This window comes from Nothobranchius furzeri, chromosome 11 (genome assembly GCF_043380555.1).
Source record: "Nothobranchius furzeri strain GRZ-AD chromosome 11, NfurGRZ-RIMD1, whole genome shotgun sequence".
NCBI classification, from domain to species: Eukaryota; Metazoa; Chordata; class Actinopteri; order Cyprinodontiformes; family Nothobranchiidae; genus Nothobranchius; species Nothobranchius furzeri.
In genome coordinates, this window is record NC_091751.1 from 818,847 (window position 1) to 833,402 (window position 14,556).

Here is a 14,556-nt window from a genome sequence, read left to right on the forward strand (position 1 = left end):
TAATTTTAAATAAATAAAAAGTGAAAGCATCAATGGACACCCAGCGAGACTTTGAAACATTTATCCAAAAACCAAGTCTACATGCATCTCTCCATAAACAGATTTATGTTTGAATATTTCTCCAAACCTTCTCCCCATTCAGATATATTAAAACTCTAATTTTACTGCTCACCCTTTAAATTTTGATCATACCTTACCCCTGAGGAGTTGTTATAACATATACTTTTATGTGTACTTTTACGTGCGTGTAACACCACGGCTCTGTCCGTTTGTAGGTGGAGGAAGCTCTAAGTGAGGTGGACTTTCAGCTGAAGTTGGATCTTCACTTTACTGACAATGAGCAGCAGTAAGTACAGTAAAGTTCAACGTTTTTTTTTCCCAACATGGTGAAAATATTCACCATGTTGGATCATTTTAAATTGAAACATGGCTAAAATGGATGTAATTTCCTGTGACCTGTCAGGTTGGCTGACATAGCGACAGTTCCCTTGATCAGCAGTCGGACACTGAGCCTCCACTTCCATCCCCGAAGAGGTCTCCACCACCATGTCCCGCTCATGTTTGACTATTTCCACTTGTCCGTCATTTCTGCCTCCATACACGCATCACTGGTTGCTTTACACCAGCCCCTGATCAGGTAGAGCACGTCACATGAAACAGATCCTGAATTTCTTGAATGCACAGATGTGATATTTTGATCCTAAATAACTTTGAGACTTTGGACTTAACTGCATGTTTTCTAGAATCAATGCCTTTGCCATTTTATTAGTTTTGCTGCTTTATTTGTTAATTGTCCTTTTATAGTGTATATAGATAGATGTTATTTGTGATATGGTAATGCTTAGTGTCATGTTTTTTCATATGTTCTAGTTCAATAGGTTTGCCTCCCTGTGTCTCTTGATAATGTCTTCAATCGCTCATCCTAATTCTATCAGGTCAGCACACCGCTGTGTGGGTCAGCCTCTCCAAGGGTTATCTGGTCTAGGAGACAGATTAGCAAATGAACTGCTCTCTCCGGCCATATTCAATCAGACCCTATAAATACACCTCGCCTTCTGCTGACTCATTCCCTTATTTGCCTTCTGGAGTGCGTGAACAGGGGTGGTTGTTCTGTTAAAATTCTTCCTATATATGTTGTCTTTTGCACAATTTCTTCAGAAATCTGTTGTAAAATGACACGATCATAGATTTGGTCTGTAGCGTGACGTAATAAAGGAGAAGATGAGATTTTGAAATTTGAGCGGCTCCCTCACCTGCTCTCTTACATGCGCAGGGAAAGCTGAGTCAGCAGAGAGCTCGAACAAGTATGAGGTAGCGTGAAGTTGAATGATACACTAATCACTTAGCTCCTTTTTTGTTTCCCTCCCTCCTCTTCCACAGTTAGCTTGGTGTTTACAGACTGACATTAATTCAATGCAGGTCACTTTAGCCTTGAAGCTAGCATCATATTAGCCTATGTTAAACTCAGCATACAAAAACCATCAAGCATCAAACCAGGGCTCCATGGCATAGACCCTGTTGATGGCTGCAAGAGTTGGTACACTCAACTCAAGCTTTGTTTCTAACGCGCCTTACAGGCACAGGGGTGACACTACAGACCTGGACAGACATGTTTTAGTAAGAACAGGACAAGGATCGAAACAAGAATACAAACAAATACTAAAAACGAAAAAGAAATAAAACAACATACAAGTTGCACTAATAAAAGAAAATAAAAGAAGACTAACGGCCACAGGTAAAAGCCAGATCAAATAAAAAAGTCTTTAGCCTGACCTTAAAAACTGTCACAGATGGTGAAGCACACACGTTAAAAGGTAACTCATTTCAGAGTTTCGGGCCTGTCTCCTTTTGGATTTGAATGAGTCCTGGGAACTGTGAGTAGGAGACTATTGTCTGAGCGGAGTGCCCATGCTGGTGTCTATGGATGAATCGTGTCTGCAAATATGCAGGAGCCAGTCCACGTAACAATTTAAAAACCAATGAAAGGACTTTTAAACGAATCCGGAATTCCACAGACAGCCAGTGCAAGGATTCCAAGACCGGGGAGACATGGTCAGATTTCCTTTTCCCCACCAAAAGATTTTGCAGCCGCATTTTGCACTATTGCAGCCTTGCCAAAGTTGCCCTGGTCACTCCAAATAGGATGGTATTGCAATAGTCAATCCGTGTTGTAATAAAAGCATTGCCTAATATTTCCAAGTGGTGTCTTGTCAGGAATGGTTTAATTTTAGCTAAATGGTGCAGATGATAAAAACAGGTGGACACAATTCCATTTGCATGGGCATCAAAGCCCACGGCACTGTCAAGTTTAATGCCAAGGTTTGTGACAGCTGTCTTTACCTTTGATTTAAATGGCCCACAGTCAAGCAAGGTGGGATCAATGCGGCCATTAGGTCCAAATAGGACTGCCTCTGTCTTGTCCTCATTCAGGCACAAAGAATTTGCCAACCACCTCTTCTCACCACGATGAACCTATGCCATGTCATATTGTACAATGTCAGTTTTCTATTATAGGCAGCTTATTGGCATTTGTTTGGTCCAGTCTCAGACCTTTGGTGGTACATTACCTAGATAGATAGTGTTGGGCATGTTGACAAATGCATTAGCATTTTCAGCATCAGACAACCCAGTGGATTATCTAGCTTATTGGGCTTGTCTAACACTACAGTGGTCTTCCTCCCTCTACTGGCATCGCTGGACGTTCCACTAGACTACTCCCCTCTGGAGCCACCTTTGGCAATTCAACCTCTCTTATTAGCTCTTTTTATTTGTGACCAAGTTTGACTGGAACCTTAATAATAGGAAAAACGTCAATTTTTTACTATAACTGTATGGAATTTCTGCATCTGAATAATAAATAATTCAAGAATTGTGTGTGAACTCAAACATCCCAGTTATTATAAATGCACTATTTACACTAGTGGTGTGCATCTCTACCTGCCTCACGATTGGATTTGAGTCTGAAATGCATCACAATTCTTCACACAAAATTGTTCATTAGTTAATAAAAGCAGTAGAATAGTTTTCAATTTCTTTTTGATTTCGAAATCCCTGAAAAACAGAACATTCATCTATTCACTATAGTGAGCAATAATATTTAAAGTGTGCTGCCTATAATTACTTAAATAATATAAGAAATAATGTTTTCAGTAGAGCAGCTTTAAGATAGAATATTACTGAACTTAAAAATAGTAAACAAATACTGTGTTAAGTGATTCTTTCACATCCAGGATCCCAAAACCAAAATTAGCCCAGACATCCGATTTAAATGTAACGGGTACATCTTTGATCACTGGTGATGTTGGCCCTGTGTCCCTGTCCGCCTTTTCTGTTTTAAATTGGCGCTAGGGCAGGGGTGTCATACTCATTTTAGCTCAGGGGCCACATTGAGCGAAATCTAGTCCCAAGTGGGCCGGACCGGTAAATAAAAAAACTTCAGATTGTTTTCTTTGTTTTAATACAATCAATATAAAACAAGGCTGGTGCCTGAGGACAGTGTAGTACAAGTACAACACCTGAAGTGTACTTGATAATTTGAAAAAAAATTAAAAAAATCAATAAATAAAACATTCCTTAGTGATTCAAAGAGCTTACAGGTCACATGGCAGTTTCATGCAGCACTTAAAGTATATTTGACTCATTTTACTTTACATCTTTTAGCTTTCACCGGCACATCAACATCAGAAGTCACATCCTGAGCGGCGGCTAACTTCAGGATGGGATTCAAGTTCTTGTGTGAGCCTTGAGCGCAGCTTTGTTTTATTTATACTCATTACAGAGAAAACTTGCTCACAAAGATACGTTTATTTTCACTCTACATTGTAAAGTATGAAAATAAAGTTTACACAACCATCTCACGGGCTGGATTTAACCCGCTTGCGGGCCGGATGTTTGACACCCCTGCGCTAGGGCAACGCAGTGCGCATGTCATTGCAACTCTGCCCCCAGAAGTAGTTGTAAAACCTCAAAACTTTATTGTCCTGCATAGACATAGCCCAGGGGTCGGCAACCTGTTCCCATCAAAGAGCCATTATTACCCGTTTCCCACAGTAAAGAAAACACTGGGAGCCACAGCAGCCGCGGCGTTGTGGGCGGGGCCTACCCTCAGACAGCAGAGCACTGCTCACAACAGGTGACAGCAGCCAGTACCGGTCGCTCGTGTACGTCAAAGCTGTCTTTCATAAGAAGATAATCAATAAAACGATTTATATAAAGTGGATCCAGAAGTTGTAGCCCGTCTCTGCTACAATATTTAGATATTTGTCACCCTGTTGGTGGTTTAACTGAGCAGGTGCCACTTTTGTCATACGTTTCTTTTTAAAACATGTTTAGACTGTTCAGAATACAAATCCAGGCTCTGTCACGTTTGATTGTTGTAATTAAACTTTGTAGGTGGGGAAGGTCAGAAAAGGATCCGATCATTTTGTTTTTCCCTCGTTTACAGTGACGGAGATAACGGCGCAGTGCGCCTGGCTCTGGTGGTTATCAAGTTAAATTTTATCTCTTTGCAACAATTTTCACAAGAAAACAGAACAGTTAAAAGCAGGGCTTGTGTTGACCGGACAGTTCCCGTGTTTGACCGTTTATTTTGACTGAGAAAGAGTAGAAAGAATTACCCCGACGCATGCAGACGAACTGACATTTTATTCTACGCACATCGCAGATGTAGCTAAATCACCCAAGAAAAGATTCCCATCTGAACATCTGAGCTGGACACTGCTCAGCGCAGCTCGCTGTCAGCGTGTACTACATAAGGTACACAGTGAGCTGAAGATGTGGAGAGGGGCTTGGAGCGCGTCGCAGAACCAGAGCGCATGCGGGAAGATTCCTCCGACTGAAGAGAGACTTGTCACTTAGAAAATGTTCCCTGATGATGAAACTTTGGCTGAATAGTGCTTGTTCCTGTCTCCAATGTGGCGTCACATCCAGGAGCCGTCTGAGGAGAATCCCAGAATCTCACATCCTCTTCAGCTCAGAACACGCCTATGATTACGCACAAGCGTGACGCGTCTACCCGGTCTCACAGTAAGACCGGGTTGGACCTGTTCAGGTTTACGCAGACAATCTTTACATTTAGAATTGGCATACAGATGTAAAATTAATGCAGTAAAATATAAAGCTTTTTATTTAAATATCCATTCATTATTTTACAAGCACAGAGAGCCGCATCAGATGGATGGAAGAGCCGCATGCGGCTCCAGAGCCGCGGTTGCCGACCCCCGACATAGACATAGGGAGAGAATCTCATTATGTCACGTTGCTGCATCGATGCGGAATCATGCACGGCTGAAACGCGATGCATCTTAGAATCGATCATTTTTCCCACCTCTAATTTACACAGTGCCTGGTCATTTCATTTCCAGAACCAGCTTCACCATAATAGTTTGTTTGGTTCTTCTCTACTTTTGCCGTCAGTATCCCTGCAGAGTTCTAAAAAGAAAGTAAATATTTCTTGTTTTAAGCTATGTAGCTCATTGTTGTTTCCCAAGTCACCCTAAATAACGTCAATAAAACAACATTTTACAGTGCAAACTACATCCATTAATATGACAAAGTAAGGACACATTTAAGTTTTTTCATCTTAATTTTACAAGTGCAGTAGACTTTTTCAAATGCATCTGGCTTCAAGATAATGTTGGCATACTGGTTGAGCTTTTTTTGTGTATTTATTCACAGATACTGATTTTTGTTCTAACAAAGGGGTTTTTGATTTCACGTTAGTCCTGTTCAGTTTACTGGATGATGAACTTATTTCATTGGGGATGAAGGGCCTGTTGGTTCATAAGTTTTTAACATACTTCTATGACTTACCTTAATCAATAGGGCAGAAAAAACAAATCGATAAAAATCGATGAAGAAATGCGTTGGCAATGCATTTAGTCATCGATTTGTTGTTGTGCAACTTTTTTTCATGTTTTGCAACCTTTACGTAACAGTCAGTGTGCGCAGCTCACCTGTATGCTGCAGCAGAGCAGACGGAGGCAGATCAGAACGAGAGAGACATCTGTCGCACGTGCGTACATCTATTTTTAGATGTAGCATTTCTGTGACATCCTTTCGAAATACTTTTTTCCCCAGAACTTTGAGCAAAGATAAGCTGCCTGTTATTGTGTAAGGAAGATGCTGTTTACTGGCACACAATGTGCTAATCTAGGTGCTGGAAAGTAGACAAACCAGCAAAGACACAAAGGTTAAAACGATCTAAAGTGTAACTATGGGCAGATTAGCTTATGCTAGCCGGTAGCAGGCACACGATTAAGTGGTTTCCAAAAAAACACGACGGTCGTGAAACTAAGAATATATAAACTCTACAAGCGGAAGAAACGTCCCCATCATCTTGTTTATTCTTAGCTGTCTTCAGCGCTGCAGAGCAGTCAGGTTGCTGCTTCGAGTCTGCTCTGCTCAACACTGCTGCAGGATTGTGGCAAGCCACTGTAGCATATAATTCACAAATGCATCTATCTGTGATCATAATTTAAATAGGTAGCCTAAGTCTCCTCCCTTTGCGGTCGGCTCATGGGTCCCCAGAATAACAAAAAAATGAATGCAAGTTAACGGAGCTAAAAGAGCTATCTTCTAATCTGCATTGCCTTACGTCCTGGATCACACATATGTTGTACTGCAATTTAAATTAAATGTAATGATGGGTGTTTCAACCACATCAGTCACGTATTTTGAGATTTATCAGCTTGTAAAAGTTCATAATTAGCATGAGTACAAACAAGACATTGGCACGTCGCATATGTGACGTCACCACATAATCTCCTCTCCCCTAGCATAGCTGCCACATGGCCAGATTTGTGATGGTTCTTTCCTCCTGAAAGAAGGATTTGAAGTTTGCTGAACTTTCAGCCATTTCCCCGCTGTTATTCTTCGTGTCTGGTTGGATGACGTCACTTTCATGAAGCGCATTTGTAGTCCTGGACTTATTTTCACACAAAATCTAAAAATAGTCCCCAGCCCCCCCCCCCCCCCCCCCCCCCCCCCATTTCAAAAATAAGCGCTTTCTTGGTATCAAAATGCATCTTTAACATTCAGGGACATCATATGTGAAATCCATGGAACATAAAAAGCTAAATTAGAAAATTGTGTTTTTAAACCCATTGACTTGCTTTTTTTTTCGTTCTTCCGAGGGCCCATGGTCCGGAAGTAGATGGGCGTGACTTAAGCTCCCTATTGGATTATTGCTAACTCATACATAATAGCTATGCCACCATTACATTTTTAGCAGTAGAAATTAAATGTTATCCGCATTTCCAGTAGCTTACTACAGAAGATGTTCTGATCATAGTTTAATTATGGACATATTTAGGTGATAATATGTTGTTTTGAACTGTTTTCTAATCATGTCGCATTGTTAAAGTAAAAGGATAGAAAAAATGTTTCCTTAAAAGTTTTTTAATTTTCCCGTTTAATCTGATTAATCGATTAATCGAGTCGAGACCCCTCCCAATTCATCGATGATCCAAATAATTGTTTGTTGCAGCCCTAAAACCAACCTTGTGTTGGCAGACAGACAAATAGCCAGCAGATGGCCATGTGCATTAATAGGGCCTAAAAGCATCTGTCTAGATCGTGTTAATTTGCTATACTGTCTCCTAGAACTGCTCGCCCTCAATGAGACCAACCCATGTGGTGATGTGTTGACTTTAAACTTAGAGCAACAGTTACATATTTAACCATTCTCTTTTCTGCTCCTCACTCTCACCTACCCTGCATCTGAAAACCAGTCCAGCTGTCTACACTAGTAATCACTCCTTCTTGCACAGATTCCTTCTGGTTGAACAATTTACCTGCACTGTTGTTTCCCTTGAACTCCGCTTTGTTTTATTTTTCGTTCTTTTGCTGCATCTCCAGTCTTAATTTAATAATTACATCATTTCTGCACTGTCAGCCTTCGACTCCAGAATGAAGGACTGCATCACCCCACAAGCTAGACACACGCTCAAGCTTGTTGTTCTTAATACTCATCAAAGTTGAATCTTTCATGTTTAGTCTTACAAATTTAATATGGAAAGTGTATACTTTTGAGTCATTTAATTCAAGCTCAGTTGTTGCTACAGTTACCTACCTATGTTTTTAGGTATGAAGTTCGTAAGTCCCCTTTGACACTGGATAGTAACTTTGCTACGTTCTTTAAAACCTACACTATCTATTAGAACCAGTGATGGGGACTTCCCATGTAAGGAAGCTTCGCTCACCTGCTCACCGCTTTTGATGAAGCAGTTATGACGACTACTACTACTAAATTACTCCTATAATTTCACAACTTCCAAAAAGGATTTTTTAAATCATTTTTTTCCATGAAATAACTTGCCTCCTGCTTGCTCCAGGAAAGGCCTCAGCCTTAACCCCACGGCAAAAATGTTACAGCCGATAGACGATAGCAGAGTCACCCAACCGCGATCTTTTGATTAGAAGTCCCCACCAACCTCTGTTAGCTTCTGTTGGCTCAGTTAGCTTGTAGCTACATTGGCTTAGAGTTTATTTCATGCTATATACAGTCATCGGGCATACACACAATTTGAATAGATCTGTTTTTTTACATGTTGCTTTAAAGCCCTGAATGCCCTGGCATGCTTGCTTGGGTGGTTAGCCATGCCGTGCAGGAGGAAATGTCGGTAATCAGCTAGTCAGGATGCTAATGAATGGGTTCTCTTTATTGAACCGTGACTGGATCACCCGTCATTCATTTTCTACAGTAGGCAGGAAAATAAAAATGTTTCAATCCTTGCCTCCAAAAGACAAATGAAACACAGCATGATCATTTATTGATATACACCACTCTGAGAGTGGATCGTTGCTCGCAGCTGCATGTGAGAACATTTCAATGACTTACATGGAGTTGTGCCAACATGAGCGTGATGGCGTCATAGCCTAGACGTGATGCCAATCTTGCTTTTAACTCTTGATGACACAGCCACACTAGAATGTGCACACCTGCGATCACGGATAGGCCTCCAGCAAGCTCCCCCACATTCCCCCACTGATCCAGTTATGCTGCCGCTAAGAAAATCACCATGAAAACGTCCTACTCTGTCACACAACTTAGCTGATTCACTGTGGTATGAACATCCGTGTGAGGGCTTCACCAAGACCATGCAAAGACTGTACTTCTTATGGTGATTGGTTTGGTGTGTAGGGGGTATTATACTCTGTCTAGGTGCTCGAGTTGCTTGAATGGCCACTTAGCCTAACACTCATCTGATTAAATCAAATGTCATTATGGTGTACTCAGTATTTGTGCATGCATTACTTAGATTACCTCAACACTTGACTGATTGGAACATCAGCAGCTCTGATCTCTAGCGTATCTGTCTTCCTGCAACAACACACACAGTCACTGTCTGTCCCTGCACATGTCCTCCCTGTTCCTGCTCCAGCTTTGCACGTACAGGAAAGGGCTCCTGGCTGGGGAAGGGCTCACCAGAGAGCGTGAGCGACCCATCTGCTGTGTCTGTAGACAGCCTCGTGTTTGGGGCCGGCTACTGTAAGCCTGTCATCTCTGAGGTATGTGAAACTTTTGTCATAAAGTCTAAGGCATTTTGTCTCAGCAAATAAAACTGTTGTTCCTTATTTCCCAGGTAATATTTTAAATGCCAGGTGATTACATTAATGTGACATGCTTGTGCTTTGAATATGCACATGTATCAGAATTCTGAAGCAAAAACACTCTCGACCCGGTTTGTTTCCTGCCTCGTCAAATCTCAGAGACTTGCTGAGTCATTATTATGATAAATGACACATGAACTGCACTTGCATAGCACTTTTGAGAGTCAGAGGACTCCAAAGCGCTTTCCACAAAAGTGTATCATTCATCCATTCACACACACACATTCACACACTGATGGCTGCCCTGGGACACACTGACAGAGGTGAGCACAGGTGCCACAGTCCCTCCGACCACCACCAGCACGCGGGGAAGTTAAGTGTCTTGCCCAAAGACACAACAGCAACGTTCTCTGTCAGGAGCTGGGATCAACCCACAACCTTCCAGTTACTGGACAACTCCACAGACACCACTGTGCAGTACTATACAGTAAAGTTAAAGATCAAGTTCACTCACGTTTTCTATGCGTTTGCAGTGGTCTCTAATATAAATTAATGATCTCTGTGGGGGAAAAAAGCTCTGGTGCTCCTGTTTCAGGAAGTAAGAGTTAGACAGAGCAGAGGGGTTTGGAAATGGCAGGTTCTGGAGTTTGATTTCCTGATATTTGGGCATCTCGCCTCTGATTGGCTAACAGCAACACAGCTCTACCAGCGACCCTTTTTGCTTTACAACTTTGATGATTTATCTCAACAAGTAACACACGCTTGAAGGTCGTCTGCCATTTTGTGGTGTTGCTAAGGCTAACAATTAGCTTCTGCTAGCCCAGATGCACTCTGCTCTCTCCTGGACGCTGAATTAAAAACAGCCTCCTCCGTTGGGTGAGTCCATGAATGCTGATCTATAGTGTGATGTCGGACTGATTTTTGTAATCCGAGCGTTTCCTGTTCTAGTTGCACACACACACACACACACACACACACACACACACACACACACACACACACACACACAAAGGTAAAGATTACTTTCAGCTGTAGCCTGCGTGTTGAACTCGGATGACAGTTCAGATAAACAAGTAAAAACTGTTTTCTCAGTGAACTTGGTCTTTAATGCTATCTAAACAACTCACATGTGCAGGCGTGAACTCTCCAGGCTTAGCATCCGCTACTGATCGGTCCTGATAAGGGATTGGTCTCATACTTGTGTACAGCTCCTGAGATGAAAGTGTGATTATCTCTTTTCTGTTATTATAGTTATTAATACGTGGCCTAATTTGGGAGATCTGAGCTATTTCAACAAAATGATGTGGCTCATGTGCACAGTCACAACGTCCAGCCCAGCAGAAGGCCCTACAGACTAGTTAAACTATGTTTTATTATTATTATTATTATTAAATAAATGTTTCTACATGTGTACGTTCAGGAGGAGTGACTGGGTGTAATGGTTTAATTTAATGTGCATTACAAAGTGACTAAAATAGTTGTTATATCTGATCTTTTTAGTTTATTGCTACTAGTAGTCTGCATTCAGAAAGTCAGGCACTACACAGCAGGCTCTGTGCTGCATGCACAGTTTAATTCTGTCAAACATTTTTATGCATCGTTATAAAACTACAGGCTCCATTTTATCCCACTTTTGAACACACATCTCCTAGGTCTCCTTGGACGTCACAGTCGGCACCATAAATCCTAATGAGCTCCACAACCCCCACCCCACCCCATCACCTCCCGGCTTTTACTCCCACCCCTGGCTGGGCATTTTAATAAGCTCTGCACTTAGCCAGGCAGGGGGGTTGTTTGATCAAAGTAACAAGCTCTGCTGCACACAAGTGCCACGTATCACATAGCTGCAGGTGAAATGTGCATGCAGCGCCTGATGGTCCTTCACCTTAGCACACATAGAGCTGTGACTGCACTGGTTTTAATCACTTTCCTTGTTATTTCTGGGGAAAGCAAGTGCCTTATCATTTTTGAATGCATTAAAAACACAAAAATCTTACTTTTAGTGCAATTAAAACACAAATTCTTCTATAAAACAAATACAAATTAGTCAGGTACAAATGTTTAGGCACAAACTTATGGTAGTGAATGGATGCCAAGCAGATCTGCAGAGCAGTGCAAGCATTATCAGCTAAGAGTAATAATTCAGATAGCTGATCATTTTCTCTGTGTCCTACTGCAGGCTGATCCCAGCAGGCCTCCGTAAAGCTAAAGGGAATTATGAAAGTAACCGTACAGATGTTCCTTCCTGACTTCAGGGTCAGAATTACAGAGCACATGTGCGTGATGATAGGGCCAGGGACTTTGCTGCTTCGGGCAAATTACAGTACAAACTGGTTCACGCGCTTGTCAGGGCCGTGAGCCCCGGTGCTGGTGTCAGAACATCCCAACCGTCAGAAAAAGCACGTGTGGTCAGGAACCAGTGGAATGGAACTGCTTAGCTCATATTTTTATGACGATTGTTTTATCGGCAGACGTCATCTTAACGATGAACGAAAACAACTATCAGTGCTTTAGTGATCTGGAGTCATCAGACTCTCAAGTGGTCATAAATTGTGCTGAGGGTCTTCAAATCCTCGCTGTTAGAGCGCCATCTGCTGGACTCATGGTGGACATTACAGCTCACGTTAAAACACTGCAGCACAACTTTTCAGTTCACATTCTTTATATTAATGTAAACAAATGAGTTGAGCTGCTTTGGCCTTTGTGCGCACTTTTCTTTGTGCACTATTGTTTTGCAGCTCTTAAACAATCATCAGGTTGTTAGAACCCCTCACAGGACCCGTTAAAGCCGATAAAGAGGATTGTCTGTGTGCCGCGCGGCCGTATTGATCTGTTTTTACAGAATTCAGCTGACTGTTTAGGGACTGCTGGTTTTAAAAGGTCCAGAAAATAATTGGTGGGATTTCTGCTCACACAGACGTGAGCCTTTAATGCAGTAGCTGCCGTGGAGGCTGCAGGCTTATGAGGATTTTAATCATTAAGGCAGGATGTTGCACATTTGAGTGGTTAATCCTGAACGTGCAACCGTTGACCTTTTGACCTTTTTTCCCCCTTTTACTTACAGGGAAGTTATGTGCCCAGTGAAGACTGCCTGCAGAGAGCTTACACGTGGCATCGGCGTCTCTGTCGCCTCCTGCTGGTGGCCTACAGGGGCCTGCATGTGTACTGCACCACACTGATGAAGGAAATCCCCCAGCTCCCACAGATCCCACTAGATACAGGTTACGCTTGTTTTTAATGACATTTCTAAGCTCTCATTCTGGAACATTTTCATTACTCACACCCAGCCGAACACATCCAGCATTTTAAAATCCACACACACTAGTCTACAGGTTTGATTTGCAGGACGTATAGAAGGAGAGGTTCATTCACTCATCAAATAACATTAAAATATTAATTTGTAATTGCGTACCAGATAATAGTTCATCTAAACCAAATTATATATGATTATTGACATTTTGAGTGGCTGTGGTTTAGCTTGAAAGAGTGGCTCCCTGCTAAGTGGAAGGTTGATGGTTTTACTGCATGTCAGAGTACCCTTGGGCAGGACACGGAAGCCCATGTGGCCCTCTCAGTACGCAAACCAGGGCAAGAATGCATCCATGTTAGTAGTTGAACATTATTTGTAAAGCTTCTTGAGTGACTGATGCATGTGCGCACGCACACACACACACACACACGCACGCACGCACGCACACACACACACACACACACACACACACACGTCTGTCTTTCTATCATAGTGAGAACCCTCCATTGACTTCCATTCATTTTTGTGACTCTCCTGTGCCCAACCCATACCCTAACCTTAACCGTACCCAATGCTGATGTAGCGTTATGGATTTATGCTCTTTTATGAAAGAGGAACCATGCTACGTATTAATTCGGAATATTAATTTTTAATAAATCAATAACCAAATTTTATATTGTTAAGAAGACTCAAAGGTTGTTTTCATCGATAAACTGCCGATAATATCTGAGTGTCTGTGTTTCAGTTCAATGAGGAAACCAGTTTGACAATTAAAAGTTTTAATTCTTCAAATTAAACTAATGATTTTGAAAATTGACAAACAGGAAATACAATCAACATTAGTAACTTTGTGGGACAATCTTTAACAGTTTATATGCTGTTCTTGCTCAAATAGACCTTCTGGTGAATTTATGAAGATTGAGAATGTTGTGACATGAATGCGTGTGTGAGTCTGATTTTGCTTCAGGAAGGAACAGGTGTCTGAGTGAAGTGATGGTTTGGATAAACTTAGGTCTTATCAGAGAACTGCATCAAACGCTAAAACCGTGCTCTGTCTCACCGAACTCTTGTGGACCCTCTTTCGGATCCGGGCCGTGGAGGATGTTGTGGTTCATCCAGATGACACCGGCGGCTGACAGGAGACGTAGGTGTCGAACGGAACCGGTCCAGAGTTGCCCTCGGTACACGTGGATGGTAGAGCGTTTTGTCGACGCGCTTTCTTAAGTTAATTCACTCAGAAATCAAAAGACTCTGTAGGAGTCTGCGTTAGAGGTTGCAATTCAGCTATTCTGCCTGGCTGGCAGAAACAGCGTGAAAGGGGGGAAGAACGAGCCAACAGGCTCTGCCCCCCCTTTGGTTTTCAGGTCTGTTCTCTCTCGTTGTCCAACACGAACTGGAATCATAAGACTGAAAACTTACCAAAAACCTTTCTCCTCTCAAAGCAAACGTGTGCGTCATCAAATGTGTCTGGAGTTTACTGTGGGAAGATGTGTGTGGGTGTGTGTGAATGTTTGTGTGTGAAGGTCAGCAACAAACATCCTCAACACTATCTAATCATGGATTCATTAAGCCATTATAATTACCCCAAAGCATAAGAACCATTCATTTGATTAAACACATTTATAATGAGCAAAATGATAATGGTTACTTTAACATTAAAATCAAGAAAAAGAAGTTTAAACTTTATGTTTTGACTTGGTCTGGGTACAACTCATGGAAACACATCTTCTGGTAGACTGCAGGTGGCTGATGTT

General features: G+C 41.9%; 2 protein-coding genes across 3 annotated transcripts in view; one reads left to right on the forward strand and one right to left on the reverse strand.

Moving 5' to 3' along the window:
- LOC139073049 (uncharacterized) overlaps positions 1 to 14,556 on the reverse strand; it is a 725,027-nt gene that overhangs the window by 307,543 nt on the left and 402,928 nt on the right. The window lies entirely within an intron of this gene.
- Positions 1 to 14,556, forward strand: part of fam135b (family with sequence similarity 135 member B) — an 81,525-nt gene that overhangs the window by 50,366 nt on the left and 16,603 nt on the right. For both annotated transcript variants that reach the window (XM_070556162.1, XM_070556161.1), the window contains 4 exons: positions 276 to 346; positions 464 to 637; positions 9,384 to 9,510; positions 12,617 to 12,773. In XM_070556162.1, the coding sequence (XP_070412263.1) occupies positions 276 to 346; positions 464 to 637; positions 9,384 to 9,510; positions 12,617 to 12,773 (529 nt within the window). The remainder of the gene's footprint in view (positions 1 to 275; positions 347 to 463; positions 638 to 9,383; positions 9,511 to 12,616; positions 12,774 to 14,556) is intronic.